The sequence below is a fragment of the Hypanus sabinus genome, chromosome 12 (assembly GCF_030144855.1).
Source record: "Hypanus sabinus isolate sHypSab1 chromosome 12, sHypSab1.hap1, whole genome shotgun sequence".
In the NCBI taxonomy this organism is placed as follows: Eukaryota; Metazoa; Chordata; class Chondrichthyes; order Myliobatiformes; family Dasyatidae; genus Hypanus; species Hypanus sabinus.
The window spans coordinates 22022894-22043564 of record NC_082717.1 but is presented as its reverse complement, the minus strand read 5'-3'; the positions used below and the strand labels follow the sequence as shown (position 1 = coordinate 22043564).

General features: G+C 42.5%; 1 protein-coding gene and 1 long non-coding RNA gene across 2 annotated transcripts in view; one reads left to right on the top strand and one right to left on the bottom strand.

Annotated features, from left to right (window-relative positions):
• Window positions 1-763: 763 nt before the first annotated feature.
• LOC132402704 (uncharacterized) lies at window positions 764-20320 on the top strand. Its single transcript, XR_009515040.1, has 5 exons — window positions 764-1245; window positions 11575-11703; window positions 15619-15953; window positions 19664-19793; window positions 19908-20320. It is a non-coding gene; the product is annotated as an uncharacterized LOC132402704 (long non-coding RNA).
• The window catches only part of qpct (glutaminyl-peptide cyclotransferase), a 17397-nt gene continuing 13457 nt past the window's right edge, over window positions 16732-20671 (bottom strand). The window contains exons 6-7 of the mRNA XM_059985661.1: window positions 19654-19770; window positions 16732-17364 (exon numbers count right to left, since the gene is read on the bottom strand). Coding sequence (XP_059841644.1) covers window positions 17219-17364; window positions 19654-19770 — 263 coding nt within the window. The 3' untranslated portion in view covers window positions 16732-17218. The remainder of the gene's footprint in view (window positions 17365-19653; window positions 19771-20671) is intronic.

The following is a 20671-nucleotide window of genomic DNA, read 5'->3' as shown; positions in this document are numbered from 1 at the left end:
CCATGTTTTGCTCTCTCCCCCTCTCTCTCTGTCTGGAAGAAGGAACCTGGAGTGAGTGACCATCATACTACGTCCTGGAGACTGAGAGAGAGAGCATAGGCTTCAGATCGCCTTTATACAGGGGTCTGTGGGAGGAGCCACAGGAGCAGTCAGCAAGGGCATGTCCAGACAAGCACACGTAGTTCACCACACTCTCACTCGCTCGCTCTCTGTCTCTCTCACTCTCTTGCGCTCTCTGTCTCGCTCGCTTTCTTTCTCTCTCGCTCTCTCTATCTCGCTCACTTTCTTTCTCTCGCGCTGTCTCGCTCGCTCTCTCTCTCTGTCTCTCTCACTCTCTCTGTCTCGCTCACTTTCTTTCTCTTGCGCTGTCTCGCTCGCTCTCTCTGTCTCGCTCTCTCTCTGTCTCTGTCTCGCTTGCTGTCTGTCTCGCTCTGTCTCTGTCGCTCGCTTTCTTTCTCTCGCTCTGTCTCTCTCTCTGTCTCGCTCGCTCTCTCTGTCTCGCTCACTTTCTTTCTCTTGCGCTGTCTTGCTCTCTCTCTCTCTCGCTCTCGCTGTCTCGCTCGCTCTCTGTCTCTGTCTCGCTTGCTCTGTCTCGCTCGCTTTCTTTCTCTCGCTCTATGTCTCTCTCTCTCTGTCTCTGTCTCGCTCGCTTTCTTTCTCTTGCTCTGTCTCTCTCTCTGTCTCGCTCACTTTCTTTCTCTTGCGCTGTCTTGCTCTCTCTCTCTCTCTCTCTCTCTCTCTCTCGCTCTGTCTCTGTCTCGCTTGCTCTCTGTCTTGCTCGCTTTCTTTCTCTCGCTCTATGTCTCTCTCTCTCTCTGTCTCGCTCACTCTCTCTCTCTCTCTCGCTCTCTGTCTCTGTCTCGCTCGCTGTCTGTCTGTCTCTGTCTCGCTCGCTTCCTTTCTCTCCCTCTATGTCTCTCTCTCGTTCTCTCTCTGTCTCGCTCACTCTCTCGCTCTCTGTCTCTCTCGCTCTCTGTCTCACTCACTCTCTGTCTCGCTCGCTGTCTGTCTGTCTCGCTCTCTGTCTCTGTCTCGCTTGCTTTCTTTCTCTCACGCTCTGTCTCGCTCTCTCTCTGCCTCGCACTCTCTTTCTGTCTCGCTCGCTCTCTGTCGCTCTCTAAAAATCGATTTCCAGGATATTGTATATAATTTGCGGGAGTCAGGAAGCTGCTATCAATATGTGGGAGACTCCCGGAACTTCCAGGAGAGGTGGGATGTCTGTATCTACTATAATCACAGTATCAGGTATCTTAAACCATCTTTAAGAAGATTTTTGGGTGTAGGTCTCTACCAAGGGAGGAGTAAGGCACTCCCTCTCCCCGCTAGCCTGCAGGTCACCTTTGGGCAAGGCATAGTCCTTGCTTAGACCCCCCCCCACCCCCCCGCCACCCGAGCATGGTCAAGTGATGCCATGGGAGCTGGTGGTGGATGGTCATATGAGCGTCTGGTGCACATCAACAAGTCCTGGTTATGCGACCACTGACATCAGGCAGACAATCTCGAATGTTGAATATTAAATATGGCTGGGGTCACCCATTTGTAAAGACACTGCCCAGAAGAAGGCAATGACAAACCACTCATGCAGAAAAGTTTGCCAAGTACAATCATGGTCATGGAAAGACATCATACGACACAGCATGTAAAGAACGAAGGATAATAAGATTTATTTAAATTTCAAGTATGATCTCCATACAGTGTTCACCATTTGCGCAAAGCTGTCTGAATCAACAAAATTAATTAATTAATGTTAGAGGGTTTCAAAATATGGCAACAAAATGTTCAAGGTTCTGCTTTGGCAATGTAAAAGCACCTCAGACAAACTGCCAGCTATGACATTACAGCAAGTCCAGTGGCAGAGCTTCACTTAGCCAGTGGTCTGGTTTCAATCCTGACCTTCTCCACCATTTTTGTGGAGTCTAAACTTTCTCCCTGTGATCATGAGAATTTCTTTTGAATGTTCCTGTTTCTTCTGCATCTCAAAGACATGCAGATTGGTCAAAAAACTGGCCACTACAATTTGCTCCTCTCAAAGATGATAAGACCATTGGACATAGGAGCAGAATTAGCCCAATCAGTCCATCGATCTTGCTCCAGAATTCCATCACGACTGATTTATTATCTCTCCTAGCCCAATTCTTCTGCCTTCTCCACATATCTTTGATGTGCTGCTAATCAGGAACTTATCAACCTCAGCTTAAACACGGTATATCCATTTGTTTGGCCCCCACAGCTGCCTGTGGCAATGAATTCCACAGACTCATCAACCTTTCAATATTTGATAATTTTCAATGAGAGCCACCCCTCCACCCTCATTCATCTAAACTCCAGTGAGTACAGGTCCAGAGCCATCAAACATTCCTCTTATGTTAACATTTTCATTCCCGAGATCATTCCCGTTAAACCTCTTCTGGAACTTCTCCAATGCCATCATCATATTTTTTCTTAGATAAGGGGCCCAAAACAATTAACAATAATCCAAGAGCAGTCTCATCAATGCCTTATAGAACCTCCACATTACATCCTTGCTTTTATATTCTAGTTCTCTCAAAATGAATGCTAACATTGCATTTGCTTTCCTTGTCACCAATTCAACCTGCAAATTAACTTTGGGGGAATCCTGCAACAGGACTCCGAAGTCCCTTTGCACCTCTGATTTCTGAATTTTCACTTCATTTAGAAAAGAGTCTCTTGTGTAGGTGAATGGTAGAACCTGGGGTGAGTGGAGTTGGTAGACTGTCAGGAGAACAAAATTAGATTAGTGTAATGTTGGTATAAATGGGCAGTTGATGGTCTTGCTGGAAATGAGTAAATTTTGTAAAGCAGCACAGAATTTTGATGGAATTTCATCAATATTGGTGTCAAAATGTTTGTTGCCTTGCATCTAGTGTGGTAGTGTAGTGGGTAGTGGTGGTCACTCTCACTTTCAGCTTCCGCCACTGGCTAGCAGTCTTGCAAAAAGGAGAGTGGAATGTGTCCTCTCCAACAGCAAGCCTCCTCGCTGGCGACACACAGAAACAACTCCTTTCAGACTCAGGATGAACGACAGAGGACGGGGAGGAGGTCTGACCCCTGTATAAGGAGAATGCAGGCCCACCAGTGTGTGGACATGCCCCGGTGCTCGTCCATACATGGCCTCCTCTACTGCCATGATGAGGCCAAACTCAGGTTGGAGGAGCAACACCTCAAATACCGTCTGGGTAGTCTCCAGCCCCTTGGTACGAACATCGAATTCTCCAACTTCCGGTAATTCCCTCCCTCTCCCTTCCCCCATCCCACTTTTACTCTGCCTCCTCTTCTAGCTACCTATCACCTCTCTCATGATTCTGCCTTCTTCTACTACCCATAGTGCTTTCCCCTTACATTCTTTCTTTACCTCTCCTGCCTATCCCCTCCCTGCTTCCCCTCCCCCACTCCTTGATCTTTCCTCTCATTGGTTTTTCACCTGGCACCTTCCACCCTCCCCCCATCTTCTTTATAGGGCCTCTGCCCCCTCCTTCTTCAGTCTTGATGAAGGGTCTCAGCCCAAAATGTTGACTGCTCATTTCAACGGATGCTACCTGACATGCTGAGTTCATCCAACTTGATTGTATGTGTTAATCTGATTAAGTCAGCTTGACTTTGATTACTTTGTTAGATGGACTTTGTCGTCTAACAAAGTCAGCTTGACTTTGTTAAGGGCAGGTCATGCCTTACGAGCCTGATTGAATTCTTTGAGGATCTAACAAAACACATTGATGAAGGTAGAGCACTGGATGTAGTGTATATGGGCATTTGATAAGGTTCCCCATGTAAGGCTCCTTCAGAAATAAGGAGGCATGGGATCCAAGGAGACCTTCCTTTGTGGATCCAGAATTGGCTTGTCCACAGAAGGCAAAGGGTGGTTGTAGATATTTTGTATTCTGCATGGAGGTCGGTGACCAGTGGTTTTCCACAGGGATCTGTTCTAGGACCCCTCCTCTTTGTGATTTTTATAAATAACCTGGATGAAGAAGTAGAAGGGTGGCTCAGTAAGTATGCTGATGACACAAAAGTTGGGGATGTTGTGTATAGTCTGGGGGATTGTCAGAGATTACAGCAGGACATCAATGGGATGCAGAACTGGGCTGAGAAGTGGCAGATGGGCTTCAACCCAGATCAGTGTGAAGTAATTCATTTGGTAGGTCAAATTTGAGGACAGAATATAATATTATTGGAAAGACTCTTGGCAGTGTGGAGGATCTGAGAGATCTTGGGGGTCTGTGTCCATAGGACATTCAAAGCTGCTGTGCAGTTTGATAGTGTTGTTAAGAAGGCGTATGGTGTGTGTTGAACTCAAATGTGGGATTGAGTTCAAGAGCTGTGAGGTAATGTTACAGCTTATAAGAACTTGGTCAGACACCACTTGGAGTACTGTGTTCAGTTCTGGTCACTTCACTGCAGGAAGGATGTGGATACTGCAGAGAGAGTGCAGAGGAGATTTACAAGGATGTTGCGTGAATTGGAGGGCGTACCTTATGAGTATAGGTTGAGTGAACTTGGCCTTCTCTCCTCGGAGAGACAGAGGATGAGAAGTGACCTTACAGAGGTGAAAAAGATGATGAGGGGGATTGATCATTGATCAGATGCTTTTTCCCAGGGCTGAAATGAGGGGGCATAGTTTTAAGGTGCTTGGAAATAGGTACTGAGGGGTGTCAGGGGTAGGTTTTTCACAGTGAGTGGTGGGTGTGTGGAATACACTGCCAGCAGCGGCGACAGAAGCGGATCCGACAGGGTCTTTTAAGAGCCTCTTAGATAGGTACATGGAGCTTAGAAAAATAGAGGGCTGTGCACTAGGGAAATTCTAGGCAGGTTCTGGAGTAGGTTACATGGTTGGCATAACTTTGTGGTCCAAAGGGCCTGTTATGTAGATGTCTATTTTCTATGTTCTAAGTTCATAATGTTTCCTTTGGTCTACGTTGGTGAGGCCCCGAGGGGGATCTTAACAACTGGACATCTCAGGATCTCCAAACCTTCTGCCCAAGCTTGTGATGATGATGATCATTATCTATTGCCCTTCAAGACAGATGGATGCCAACCATTTTATATTACATAAAGGAGCATAACTGCACCTCAAAGCCTATATTACATCCTATCACAGAAGTTCCCTTTGTTTTCCTCCAAATTCTTTTCTATCTTCACTAACTTGTTTTCTTTCTTTCTCAATTCTGAGAAGGGGTGCATGTCTAAGGCTTTTTCTTGTTCAAGGTGATCATTTCCAAATTATGTCATGTGAATGCTGCTTGTACGGGGTAGAATGCTGGTATAGTGCCGTATGGCAGAGAATGGACTTGCCAGCTGTTCTCATTCCACACCACAAGCCTCCAAAAGATATGACATTTAACCATATAACAACTGCAGCACAGAAACAGGCCATCTTGGCCCTTCTAGTCCGTGCTGATTGCTTACTCTCACCTAGTCCCACCTACCTGCACTAAGCCCATAACCCTCCATTCCTTTCCTGTCCATATACCTATCCAATTTTTTTTTAAATGACAGTATCGAACCTGCTTCTACCACTTCTACTGGAAGCTCATTCCACACAGCTACCACTATCTGAGTAAAGAAGTTCCTCCTCGTGTTGCCCCTAAACTTTTGCCCCAAAACTCAGAAGATCCTCCATTTTTTCCAGCCGAGAAAGATCTCCAACCATGCCCCACTTCTTCAGTGTCAGCAAGAGGACATGGCCACAGTCATCATGAGGAAACATTGGAGATGGATTGGGCATGTAATAAGAAGAGATGCCAACTCCATCATTAAGACAGCACTTCATTGAACCCCTGAAGTGCAGAAGAAATGTGGGAGAGGAAAGACCACTTGGCACCAAACCACAGAGGCAGGACTCTGAACCATACCTTGGCGCAATGGAGCCACAAGATTGGTTCAGTGAAAAAGAGCTTTGATCAGCGGCCAATCTGAACATAAAAAGTTTTAAGAGGAGGGGACTTTAGCCAGGTCCATACATAGTGCTAAGGGGAGTCATTGCTCTGAAAGAAAAAGATCCAGACATTACGCTTCCTCCCTCTTTACATTAATGTAACATAAAACTATGTAGGTAACAAAACATTCAATTTTCCTTGAACAAGCCATACTCAAATAGACAATAGACAATAGCTGCAGAAGTAGACCATTCGGCCCTTCGAGCCTGCACCACCATTTTGAGATCATGGCTGATCATCTACTATCAATACCCGTTTCCTGCCTTGTCCCCATATTCTTTGATTCCTCTATCCATAAGATACCTATGTAGCTACTTCTTGAAAGCATTCAGAGAATTGGCCTCCACTACCTTCCAAGGCAGTGCATTCCAGACCCCCACAACTCTCTGGGAGAATAAGTTTTTCCTTAACTCTGTCCTGAATGACCTACCCCTTATTCTCAAACCATGCCCTCTGGTACTGGACTCTCCCAGCATCTGGAACATATTTCCTGCCTCTATCTTGTCCAATCCCTTCATAATCTTATATGTTTCAATCAGATCCCCTCTCAATCTCCTTAATTCCAGCATGTACAAGCCCAGTCTCTCTAACCTCTCTGCATAAGACAGTCCAGACATCCCAGGAATTAACCTCGTGAATCTATGCTGCACTTCCTCTACAGCCAGGATGTCCTTCCTTAACCCTGGCGACCAAAACTGTACACAATACTCCAAGTATGGACTCACCAGGGCTCTGTACAAATGCAAGAGAATTTCCTTGCTCTTGTACTCAATTCCCTTTGTAATAAAGGCCAACATTCCATTAGCCTTCTTCACTGCCTGCTGCACTTGCTCATTCACCTTCAGTGACTGATGAACAAGTACTCCTAGATCTCTTTGTATTTCTCCCTTACCTAACTCTACACCATTCAGATAATAATCTGCCTTCCTGTTCTTACTCCCAAAGTGGATAACCTCACACTTATTCACATTAAACATCATCTGCCAAGTATCTGCCCACTCACCCAGCCTATCCAAGTCACCCTGAATTCTCCTAACATCCCCATCACATGTCACACTGCCACCCAGCTTAGTATCATCAGCAAATTTGCTGATGTTATTCTCAATGCCTTCATCTAAATCATTGACATAAATCGTAAACAGCTGTGGTCCCAATACCGAGCCCTGTGGCACCCCACTAGTCACCACTTGCCATTCCGAGAAACACCCATTCACCGCTACCCTTTGCTTTCTATCTGCCAACCAGTTTTCTATCCATGTCAATGTCTTCCCCCCAATGCCATGAGCTTTGATTTTACCCACCAGTCTCCTATGTGGGACCTTATCAAATGCCTTCTGAAAATCGAGGTACACTACATTCACTGGATCTCCCCTGTCTAACTTCCTGATTACATCCTCAAAAAACTCAAACAGATTAGTCGAGCATGATTTGCCCTTGGTAAATCCATGCTGGCTCAGCCCAATCCTATCACTGCTATCTAGATATGCCACTATTTCATCCTTAATAATGGACTCGAGCATCTTCCCCACCACCGATGTCAGGCTGACAGGTCGATAGTTTTCTCCCTCCATCCTTTCTTAAAAAGTGGGATAACATTAGCCATTCTCCAATCCTCAGGAACTGATCCTGAATCTAAGAAACATTGGAAAATGATTACCAATGCATCCGCAATTTCCTGAGCCACCTCCTTTAGTACCCTAGGATGCAGACCATCTGGACCTGGGGATTTGTCAGCCTTCAGTCCCATCAGTCTACTCATCACCGTTTCCTTCCTAATGTCAATCTGTTTCATTTCCTCTGTTACTCTATGTCCTTGACCCATCCATACATCTGGGAGATTGCTTGTGTCTTCCCTAGTGAAGACAGATCTAAAGTACTTATTAAATTCTTCTGCCACTTCTCTGTTTCCCATAACAATTTCACCCAATTCATTCTTCAAGGGCCCAACATTGTTCTTAACTATCTTCTTTCTCTTCACATACCTAAAAAAGCTTTTGCTATCCTCCTTTATATTCCTGGCTAGCTTGTGTTCATACCTCATTTTTTCTCCCTGTATTGCCTTTTTAGTTAAGTTCTGTTGTTCCTTAAAAACCTCCCAATTATCTGTCTTCCCACTCACCTTAGCTCTGTCATACTTCCTTTTTTTTAATGCTATGCAATCTCTGACTTCCTTTGTCAACCACTGTGGCCCTTTCCCCCCTTTGAATCCTTCCTTCTCCTGGGGATGAACTGATTTTGCACCTTGTGCATTATTCCCAAGAATACCTGCCATTGCTGTTCCACTGTCTTTTCTGCTAGGATATCCGTCCAGTTAACTTTAGCCAGCTCCTCCCTCATGGCTCCATAGTCTCCCCTGTTCAACTGCAACACTGAATCTTCCGAGCTGCCCTTATCCATCGCAAATTGCAGATAAAAACTTATCATATTATGATCACTACCTCCTAATGGCTCCAAGATCGCTTATCAAATCCTGTTCATGACATAACACTAAATCCAGAATAGTCTTGTCCCTGGTCGGCTCTCATACAAGCTGTTCCAAGAATGCATCCCTTAGGCACTCTACAAACTCCTTATCCTGGGGTCCAGCACCAACCTGATTCTCCCAGTTCACCTGCATGTTGAAATCCCCCATAACTACTGTGACATTACCTTTGCCACATGCCAATGTTAACTCCCTATTCAACTTGCACCCAATATCCACGCTATTGTTTGGTGGCCTGTAGACAACACCCATTAGGGTCCTTTTGCCCTTACTGTTCCTCAGTTCTATCCACACAGACTCTACTTCTCCTGATCCTATGTCCCCCCTTGCAAAGGACTGAATCTCATTCCTCACCAACAGGGCCACCCCACCCCCTCTGCCCACATTTCTGTCCCTACGATAGCACGTATACCCTTGTACATTCATTTCCCAGGTCTGATCTCCCTGCAGCCATGTCTCCGTTATCCCAACAACATCATAGTTACCCATTCGCACCTGAGCTTCAAGCTCATCCGCCTTATTTCTGACCCTTCATGCATTCAGATGTAGAATAAACATACCTTGACAATAACAGTCCATAACTAGCTTCACTATACTAAAGATTCAGCCTTTTGGGTTGTGCTCTGTTTCTTTCAAGAATCACTTGATTCTGGCACCATCCCAGAGGACTGGAAGATTGCAAATGTCACTCCACTCTTTAAGAAGGGAGGAATGCAAAAGAAAGAATATTATAGGCCTGTTAGCCTAACTCAGTGGTTGAAAAAGTGTTGGAGTCTATTATTAAGGATGAAGTTTCGAGGTACTTGGAGACTAATGATAAAATAAGTCAAAGTCAGCATGGTTTCTATAAAGGGAAATCTTGCCTGATAAATCTTCTTTGGGGAAGTAACAATCAGGGAGGACAAAGGAGAGGCAGTAGATGCTGTTTACTTGAATTTTCAGAAAGTGTTTGATAAGGTGCCACACATGAGGCTGCTGAACAAGATAAGACCCTATGGTGTTACAGGAAAGACACTGGCATGGATAGCAGTATGGCTGACAGGCAGGAGGCAGTGAGTGGGAATAAATGGAGCCTTTTCTGGTTGACTGCCGGTGACTAGTGGTGTTTCTCAGGGGTCAGTATTGGGATCGCTACTTTTCAATGATTTCGATAAAGGAATTGATAGCTTTGTGGCAAAGATTGTAGATGATATGATGATAGGTGGAGGGGTAGGTAGTGCTGAGGAAGCAATATGTTTGCAGCAGGATGTAGGCAGATTGGAAGAATGGGCAAAGAAGTGGCAGATGGAATATAGTGTTGGAAAATGTACGATAATGCATTTTGGTAAGAGGAATAATAGTGTGGACTATCTGAATGCGGAGAAGGTTGATACATCAGAGATGAAGAGGGATTTAGGAGTCCTTGTGCAAGGCTCCCAGAAGGTTAATTTACAGGTTGAGTCTGTGGTAAAGAAGGCAAATGCAATGTCAGCATTTATTTCAAGAGGGATAAAATATGAAAGCAAGGAGATAATGCTGAGTCTTTATAAGGCACTAGTCAAGGCCGCATTTGGCATATTACCAACAGTTTTGGGCCCCATATCTCAGAAAGAATGTTTTGTCATTGGAGAGAGTCCAGAGGAGGCTCACCAGGATGATTCCGGGAATAAAGCAGTTAGTATATGAGGAGCGTTTGGCAGCTTTGGGCCTGTACTCTCTGCAATTTAGAAGAAATTGATTTCATTGAAACTACCGAATGTTGAAAGGACTAGGTAGGGTGGATGTGAAGAGGATCTTTCCTATAGTGGGGGGTATCCAGAACTCAAGGGCACAGCCTCAAAATTTTGGGGCAACCCTTTGAAACAGAGGTATGGAGGAATTGTTTTTGCCAGGGAGTATTAAATCTGTGGAATTCTCTGTCACAGATTGCAGTGGAGGCCAAGTCCGTGCGTATATTTAAGGTGGAAGTTGATTGTTTCCTGATCAGCCAGGGTATCAAAGGATATGGTAGATGTGTGGGGTTAAGTGGGATCTGGGATCACCCATGATGGAATGGCATAGACTCGATGGTCTGAGTGGCCTAATTCTGCTCCTTTGTCTTATGGTCTTATAGCATCTTTGAACCTGTGGAGTGGCATCAGGTTTGGCAGGTATCTTGTCAAAGACATCTTTCACTGCAGGTGTCACATAGCTGGTAGTGACATAATCATCACTGAGAGGTAAGTCCAGTGACTATAATGTGTTTGTCTTGTTGGATGCAGTTGACTCAGGTGAGCATCCAGTATCTGATCCACATGACGTCTCCATATATGATCTCCAACATCAACTGCGTACATCAGTGGTCCAGTTCTAGTAGCTATCCGACTGGGGGTCCACTTGTCTTCTCAGTAATCATGTGCTTGGACTTCCTGTCCAACCTCAAAGCTACTTGCTGATTCACTTGGCAACTGGCTGAACTGTTTATTCTGGACTTCTTTCCATAGATCTGGTTTCAGGAAGTCTATGTGAGATCTCAGATTCCTGTTCAGGAACAGCATTGCAGGTGTTTGAGTTATCATTGCATGAACAGAGATCCGATACACAAAGAGGAAATAGTCCAAATTGTGCTGTAGAGAAATGTTCTCCTTGTCCATAGCTTTAATGGTGTTCCTGAAGGTTTGGATAAACCTTTCAGCTAACAAATTCATTACTGCGTGATGGGATCTGACTTGAAATGTTTGACGCTATTTTTCTTCATGAAGAATCCGAACTCTTCTGGCATGCATTGTGGTCTGTTTGTCACTCACAATTTGTTCAGGTAAGCCATTTCTGGCAAAGATAGTCCTCAGAGCAGAGACAGTCTTTGCTGAGATGGTTGACTTCATTGGTAATCAGAACATGAAGGCCATAAATAGCCCAGTGAAGTCAACCACACATAGCTCCAGGCAAGATTCTTCATTTTGACTGTGTCAGGTGTCCTTCATGCAGATTCTCTAATAATCTGGTGTGCAGTTTAGAGGGAACCACAAGACAAGATTCACATATCAGTGTTCTTTGACAGACAGATGTCTCACTCATTACTCGGAAACATAGGGTTACCATGAATTGGCCATCCTTGCATGGTGATGTCATAGACTTTTGACAATGTCGGATCATTCATTGTTTCCCATTGTATTTCAGAATGTGTTTCCGGTAACTAGTCCACCAATGCTGTATGAAGCAAATCTGCTGCATCATAGAATGAAGACTTTTCTTCTGTGGATCTTAAGTGGAAGATGTAACAAGTCATCAGTGTTGCTGTGTTGTTTGGTACCCTTGAACTCTATGTCCTAAGAGTGGGGTCTTAGGAAAAGTGCCATACATTACAACCGGGTAGCACTTGTCATTGGGATTTCCTTCCTGGGATTAAAAATGGGCACAAAGAGCTCGTGATCAGTCACTAGCATAAAATTTTGTCCATAGAAGTAGTGGTGGAACTTCTTTACTCCCCAGACTAGGCTAAGGGCCTCTTGGTCGATCTGTGCGTAGTTGCGTTCTGCGTTCGTCAGTGATCTTGAAGCAAATGCACTCAGATGTTCAGATCCATCTTCCATAATGTGTGATAAAACAGCTCTAGTGGGAATGTTATTGGAAGGTAATCTAAGGAACAGATATACAGGTATTTGGATAGCCAAGGACTAATTAATAATAGTCAACATGGGTTTGTGCATGGTGGATCATGTCTAACAAATCTTCCAGTGTTTTTCAAGGAAATTACTAGGAAAGTTGAGGAAGGCAAGGCAGTGGATGTTGTCTGCATGGATTTTAGCAAGGCCTTTGATAAGGTCCCACATGGGAGGTTGGTCAAGAACATTCAGTCGCTTGGCATTCAAGATGAGGCAGGAAATTGGATTAGATGTTGTTTTTATGGAATGAGCAAGAATATGCCGTAGATGTTTGCTTCTCTGATCAGAGGCCTGTGAATAATGGTGTGCCGCAGGGATCAGTACTGGGTCCATTGTTGTTTGTCATCTATATCAATGATCTGGATCATAATGTGGTTAATTGGATCAGCAAATTTGTGGATGTTGCCAAGACTGGAGGTGTAGGGGACAACGAGGAAGGCTATCATGGCTTGCAGTGGGATCTGGACCTGCTGGAAAAAATGTTTTGAAATGCGGCAGATGGAATTTAATGCAGACAAGTGTGAGGTGTTGCACTTTGGTAAGACAAGCCAAGTAAGGTCTTTCACAGTGAATGGTAAAGCACTGACGAATGTGGTAGAACAAAGAGATCTGGGAATACAGCTCCATAATTCATTGAAAGTGGATCACAGGTAGATAGGGTTGTAAAGAAAACTTTTGGCACATTGGTCTTTATAAATCAATGCAGCAGTTGGGATGTTATGTTGAAGCTGTACAAGATGTTGGTGAGGCCTAATTTGGAGTATTGTGTGCAGTTTGGTCACCTACCGACACGAAAGATGTAAATAAGGTTGAAAGAGTGCAGAGAAAATTTACTAGTATGTTGATGGGAGTTGAGGATCTGGGCTCTCAGGAAAGGCTGAATAGGTCAGAACTTTATTCCCCAGGATGCAGAAGATTGAGGGGTGGTTTGATAGAGGTACACAAAATTATGAGAGACATATTTAGGGCAAATGCAAGCAGGCTTTATTCCACTGGGTGAAACTGCAACTAAAGGTGATGGGCTAAGGGTGAAAGGTAAAATATTTAAGTGGAACATGATGGGCAATTCTTCACTCGGTGAGAGTGTGGAACTAGCTGCCAGTGTAAGTCATGGATGTGAGTTTAGAGAAATTTGGATATGTACATGTATGGCAGGGTTATGAAAGGCTATAGTCAGGGAGCAGGTTGATGGGACTAATGGTTTGACATGGACTATACAAGCTGAAGGGCCTGTTTCTGTTCTCTAGTGTTCTATGACTCTTTTGGGTGGAAGAGCCGTATCTCTAAATAAATAAATACAGTGCCTATAAAAATATTCTCTCCTCCCCAGAAGTTTTCATGGATTATTGTTTTACAACATTGAATCATAGTGGATTTAATTTGGCTTTTTTTGTCACTGATCAACAGAAAAAGACTCTTTCATGTCAAAGTGCAAATCAATCTCTACAACATCATCTAAATTAATTACAAATATAGAACACAAAATAACTGATTGTAAATATTCACCCCCTTTAATATGACACACCAAATCATCACTGGTGAGTCTGTGTCCTGGCAAAAACTACACCATGAAGGCAAAAGAACACTCCAAGCAACTCCACGAAAAGGTTTTTGAAAAACCGAAATCAGGAGACGGATACAAGAAAATTTCTCAGCCACTTGGAGTATAGTTAAGTCGATTATCAACAAGTGGAAAGAATATGGCACAGCTGTAAATCTGTCCTCAAACACTGAGTGACCATACAAGAAGGGGACTAATGAGAGAGGCCTATGACAGCTGTGGAGGAGTTACAAGCTTCAGTGGCTGAGATGGGAGAGACTGCACATACAACAACTGTTGCCCGGGTGCTTCACCAGTTGCAGCTTTATGGGAGAGTGGTAAAGAGAAAGCCACTGTAGAAAAAAACACTCACATGAAATCTCAGCTAGAGTTTGCCAGAAGGCATGTGGGAGACTGAGGTCAGCTGGAAGGTGGTCTGATGAAACCAAAATTGAGCTTTTTGCTCATCAGACTGAACACCTTGTTTGGCATAAGCCAAACACGGTACCTCACAAAAACATCCCTACCGTGAAACATGGTGGTGGCTGAATCATGCTGTGGAGACGCTTCATTGCAGCAGGCCATGGAAGGCTTGTGAAGATAGAGGGTAAAATGAATGCAGCAAAATACAGGGAAATCCTGAAGGAAAACCTGATGCAGTCTGCAAGAGAACTGCAACTTGTGAGAAAATTTGTTTTCCAGCAAGACAATGACTGACCCCAGGCAAAAAGCCAAAGCAAAGCTTCATAGAAATGGCTTAGAAACAAGAAAGTTAATGTCCTGGAGAGGCCAAAGCAAATTCTGAATCGAATTGAGAATTGTGGCTGGACTTGAAAAAGACTGTTCACTCACAATCACCATGCAATCTGATAGAACTTGGGCAGTTTTGTAAAGAGAATTGGGGAAAAATTGCCATGTCCAGATGTGCAAAGCTGATAGAGATCTATCCACACAGACTCAAAGTTGTAATTGCACCAAAGGCGCATCTACTAAATACTGACTTGAAGAGGATGAGTAATTATGCAATCAATTATTTTATGTTTAATAACTAATAAATTTAGACCAATTTGTAGAGATCTGTTTTCACTTTGATACAAAAGAGTCTTTTAGAAACATAGAAACCCTACAGTACAATACAGGCCCTTCAGCCCACAAAGCTGTGCCGAACATGTCCTTACCTTATAAATTACCTGGGGTTACCCACAGTCCTCTATTTGTCTGAGCTCCATGTACCTGTCCAGGAGTCTCTTAAAAGACCCTATTGTATCCGCCTCCACCACTGTCGCCAGCAGCCCATTCCATGCACTCACCACTCTCTGTGTAAAAAAAAATCATACCTCTAACATCTCCTCTGTACCTACTTCCAAGCACCTTAAAACTGTGCCGTTTTGTGCTAGCAATTCCAGCCTGGGAAAAAGCCTCTGACTATCCACACAATCAATGCCTCTTATCAACCTCTAACAGGTCACCTCCGATCCTCTGTCGCTCCAGGGAAAAAAGGCCGAGTTCACTCAACCTATTCTCATAAGGCATGCTCCCCAATCCAGGCAACATTCTTGTAAATCTCTTCTGCACCCTTTCTATGGTTTCCACATCCTTGCTCAAGTGAGGCGACCAGAACTGAGCACAATGCTCCAAGTGGGGTCTGACCAGGGTCCTATCTCACTGCAACATTACCTCTTGGCTCCTAAACTCAATCCCATGAATGATGAAGGCCAATGCACTGTATGCTTTTTTAACCACAGAGTCAACCTGTGCAGCAGCTTTGAGTGTCCTATGAACTTGGACTCCGAGATCCCTCGATCTTTTTCTGTCGATCAGTGTCAAAAAAGCCAAATTAAATCCATTGTGTTACAATGTTGTAAAACAATAAAGCATGAAAACTTCCGGGGGTGGCGCAAATACTTCTTACAGGCACTTCTTACTGTAAGCTGTTTGAATATCAAGTTTCAAATTACTTATAAAGCACTATATTTTCAATAAAAGTTAAATATCTCAATTGAAATATGTTTGTTGCAGGTTTGATACTGGATGGAATATTATTTAATCTATCAGCAACATCCATCTACAGAATGCTATGTCTCAAAATCACCAAAATTTCTTTACCAGCATTTCCCAATCCCTCAAACTCGAGGAACCTTAAAGGACAAGTGCAACGGGCTTTTGGGAACACCATCACCTTCAGCTTTCTCTTCAAGTTATACACTGTCCTGACTCGTAAATATATTGTAAATCCTTGAAACTAGATAATGTGACTGGACTCTCAAATCACTGTGGGAGTGCTTTCTCCATACAAACTGCAGCTCTTTGAGATGGTGGCTTCCTCTCAACTTTTAAAGGGCTTTGGCTGACGGGTAATAAAACATTTTGGCTTTGCCACTGACTCCAACATCACAGATTTGAATTTTTTTTTAAATGAAACAATTCAGTAATAAGCTGTTCTGGCTCACAGCAAACTGTTAAAATTTGGTTCACAATATTACTGGACCCAGGGTCGAGGAAAAGGAATTAGCACCAAATCCCTTTGAATTAGTTCTATTTGATGTAGTACAATTTTTGAGATGATTAGAGACTGAAATCATTGGTGCTCATTTTCACAGTAGGGAATTAAAACCAATATGAAACTGTATACTTTATATGCAGGTGGTTAAAGCAGAGCTCTTCCTCAGTGGAATCTATGTCCATAGTGTTAACTGGGTATTATGACTCTTCAGAAATTCAGTTCAGCACCTATATTAACGTTTGGCATGATCAACCAAGGATAACCAAGGATAATCTCCTGCACTGTGCACAGTGTAAAAGACCATGTCATTCATTTGTATTCCCTTCTTTTTGGTGTGATTAGATTGTTAAAGTGTGTGAACAGCAACATATAGTTTCACCTCTGCCAGTGACAATCCTGTCAGGGACGGCAAAGCACTGAGACTCATATTGTCAGAAAAATGCTGTCTAAGCTGCTCTATTATTAGAAACGCCATACTTATATTATTCATAATACAGGTTTAGTCAGAAGTTTGTCTTTGATCAAGCATTAAATGTGTGCCAAAGTGTCAGCTGGTTGTTAACTCACTTCAACAGGTTTGATTCTGTTGGATCTAGCAAAATGTCTTGAAGCAGAGGCAAAAGTCACAATTGTCATCCACTAAATTCAAAAGTTTATTCACACGATGTATGTTGTAACGTTATAAAGTAAGCACTTGTTTCTGGTACACAACTCAAAACATAAAATCCAGAACTGAATACTCTCATGTTGAAACTTATAGCTTACACAAAATGTGTACCATAACTGTGCTGCGTATTGCTACACATGCAACATACAAATATAAGATTCACTGGTAAGGTTTTGAATGTTGATGAGAATATTATCTGAGGAATTACCACGAATATGCATTGTTTACCAAAATTTCACAAAATGTAAGCAGTAATTGATTTGTGACTTTCAATATTCATTCATGCAGCGCATTAAGTACAATCAGATGCTAATTTTGTAAGTTTGTATGATTGCAATAATGCTTTTTGAATTACATTAAGGCAGCATAGAGGGTCTGCTGTTCGAAATGATTTAATTGGAAGTACTTAACTCTGTCATGACCGTTGTTCACTGAACTTCAGGGATCATTTATACATTGAGATACTCCAAAACAAACAGTTGCAGTATTTTATTGAGATTTTCAATTGTTGCTGGATCAAGATTAACCTCGTTATCTTCCATGGTGTGCCACAATTGAGGGAAAGGTGTTGGGATCATATGCAGAATGGGAACACCTGTGAAACCAAAACAGTGAAAAGTTAATTGACTTCTCCTGGGGTTCATTTCCATCAATATCCAGCACAGGCTTTGCTGACTTTATTGACTTTCTGACAGCAGTACAATGCAATACGTAATAATAGCGAGAAAATGTGATTTACAGTTAAGTATATATATTAAATAGTTAAATTAAATAAGTAGTGGTAAATCAGAAACAAAAAAGTAGTGAGGTCTGCTCATGGGGTCAATGTAAATCCAGAAATCGGATGGCAGATGGGAATAAGCTGCTCTTGAACTATTAAATGTATGCCTTCGGTCTCTTGTACCTCCTTCTCGATGGTATCAATGAGAACAAGCCATGAGCTGGGTGATGGGCATCCTTAATAATGCACACTGCCTTTTTGAGGCATTTTACATTGTAAAAGTATAAACTTAGACTTAAGAGAATAGTAAATATATCCATGTAGAGACTCGTTTGAATTTCATCCCTTATTAAAATGCACAAGGCTTCGTTCGGCATTGAACCCCAGTGGTGAACTTACCCTGTATGGGATGGGGCTGGGTGGGGGAAGAAGGGACGTTATGGTGTGTGGCTAGAACTGGGCATAAGACAAGAGGACACTCCACACTATGATATGCAACTCTTCATTATTTTCAAATATTACTAAGACCTAGAGGGAATAATTGTAAAGCAAAATGCTGTTGGCATTTAATCATGTTTTCCCTCAACTGCAGTGCTTTTATGAAATTGGTGTTGCAGGAATTGGGCAGGAATATAAGTTCAAAGTAAACTTGTTCTCAAAGTACATGTATGTTACCATATACTACCTTGAGATTCATTTTATTCAATGATTCCACTGAGTTCAGCAGGAAGGGGAAATGAGAGAAGGGAGAGTATGCCCAGAGAAAGGTGAGAATTGGTGGTCTTGTAGGTGTGGTGAACTACATATACTTGTCTGGACACGCCCCCCTCCCCCCCCCCCCCCCCCCGGCTGACTGCTCCTGTGGCTCCTCCCACTGACTCTGGCTCCTCCCACAGACCCCGGTATGAAGGTGATTGGGGACTCCGCCCCAGTCTCAGTCTCCAGGATGCAGTGTGCTGGTCAATTGCTGCTTGTTCTTTCTTCCAGCCAATAAAAGCCGATATCTCGCCTCACGTCTCAGAGAGTTATTGATGGTGCATCAGTAGGTATGCTGAATATAGAATAAAATTACAGAACTTAACTTTCAAAAAACAATTGCACTGAAGTCCATTAATTGAATAAAAAGTAGTGAAACAAGCCAAAGTATATCATTTTATATGAGCTACTAGGTCTGTATTTTGGCATCTGGCTGTCGAGGAATAATCCACTCATCTCTGCAAGTCGATTCAGGCAAACATTGGATGAACTGGGTGTAATTATATATTTGATTGACAGGCTGTTAATTTCAATACTTGTCACTATTTTAAATGGGTTAATTTTCTCATAAGGCAGTAGGAATTTTAACAGAATGCATTAGTATTCTCTCCATGTATCATGAAGAGTACTCTAACTGGCTGCATTGCCATCTGGTATGGGCTGGGATGGTGTGTTGGGGCACTGCACAGGATTAAAATAAGCAGCAGAAAGTGGTGAATGCAGTCAGCTCGATCACGGGGCACTGAGGCACAGCATCCTGGACATCTTCAGAGATCATTGCCTTAAAAAGGTGGCATCCAGCATTAAGGACCCCCATTACCCAGGATACACCTTCTTCTTATTGCTACCTTCAGGAAGGAGGTTACGGAACCTGAACAACTCAGGAACAGCTTCTTCCCCTCTGCCATCAGATTTCTGAATGGAAATTGAACCCATCAACACTACCTCACTTTTTTTTAAACTTGTACTATTTATTTAATTTAACCTCTTTAATATGTATTCTTTTTACTGTAATTTACAGCTATTATTATGTATTGCAATGTACTGCTGCTGCAAAGACAACAGATCTCATGACTCATGCAGGTGCTATTAAACCTGATTCTGGCTCATTTTTTTAAAGTAATGCAAAAGGAGAGCTTTTCTCTTCCAGCAGCTTCTGAATTGATCTTGCATTTAGACAGTTTGGTGCATCAGATTTAAGCTCATAAGCTGCTTTTGGATTTTTTTTTCACAAATGTGACAGTGAGAAAGAGTGCAGAAGGGCCATTTGATATATATTGTGTCCTACAAGCTTTTTAAAATCTAATCAGTCCCATTTTGTAGCTCTATATTGAGGAGCACAGTACAAAAGAATAGAAGATGTACAAAATAATAACATATGTATTATGATTCATGATTATCTTCTACCTCGCTGCAGAAATGGCACATGATCATCAATAATGTGCGCAGCTCGCATCCTGGTCCAGAAGTATTTGACCTCACTTTGATGGTCACTCAGTAAACCCAGACGATGAAGGCGTCGTTCTGTTGGATAACATTAAACACATGTTAGTTACATCACTTTTTATAGTTGACTCAGTAACTCCATATGTTTCCAGCATTAATGCATTGCCACTGTAACCTATCATAACACTGTAATACTGATACTCTATCTTTTCTAGAATCACAAATAATCTACACAAACGACAGCAAAATCACAACGAGAAAATGCTTGAAATGTCATTGATTATCCATAGAGAGCTGAAAATTATCCTCGACAATGCTGAACAAGGAAAATACTACTTTAATGTATCCTTCAGTTAAATGATAAGAGCAACAGGCTGTATCCTTTCAAATATGAAGTAACCATACCTGAAGATTCACTTTTAAAGTATCACTTTTAATTAATCACTTGTATTTTAAAATATTCAAATACCATTTTTGGTGATTGTTGTGGCATGCTCTTAAATCTTCCAGCTGATCAACTAAATTGATGACAAGATACTGAAAAAATACTTTGTTTTCTGTAGTGGCCTTCATATCCTTTCCAGAATTCCCTTTTTTCCAATAATGTAGCAAATTACCTTTTATACAAATTATGTACACACACATAATGTAGCAACTGTTGTAGAGTCTTTCCTGTTGTTGCATAAAAGCCATTTTTACTTTATTCTGTGTTATCTATATATTTATGTTGTTTGTACTCCCTCCCTGACCTAATGTTTATCTTCTGTTGAAAGTGATACTAACAACCAAACTCTCTAATAACAAGTATTTTATATTTTTTACATGGAAATGTCTTTTGCTTCCAGTGGCTGTAAATCACTTTGAAACATTCTGTGAAGTGCCAGAAAGTAGGGTCACAAACTAAAGCCAAAGAAACAAACAGGAACGTCGCTTGAGCCAAAACAGTCCAGCTGCACTGTCAGCCTGCAACCGATGACAA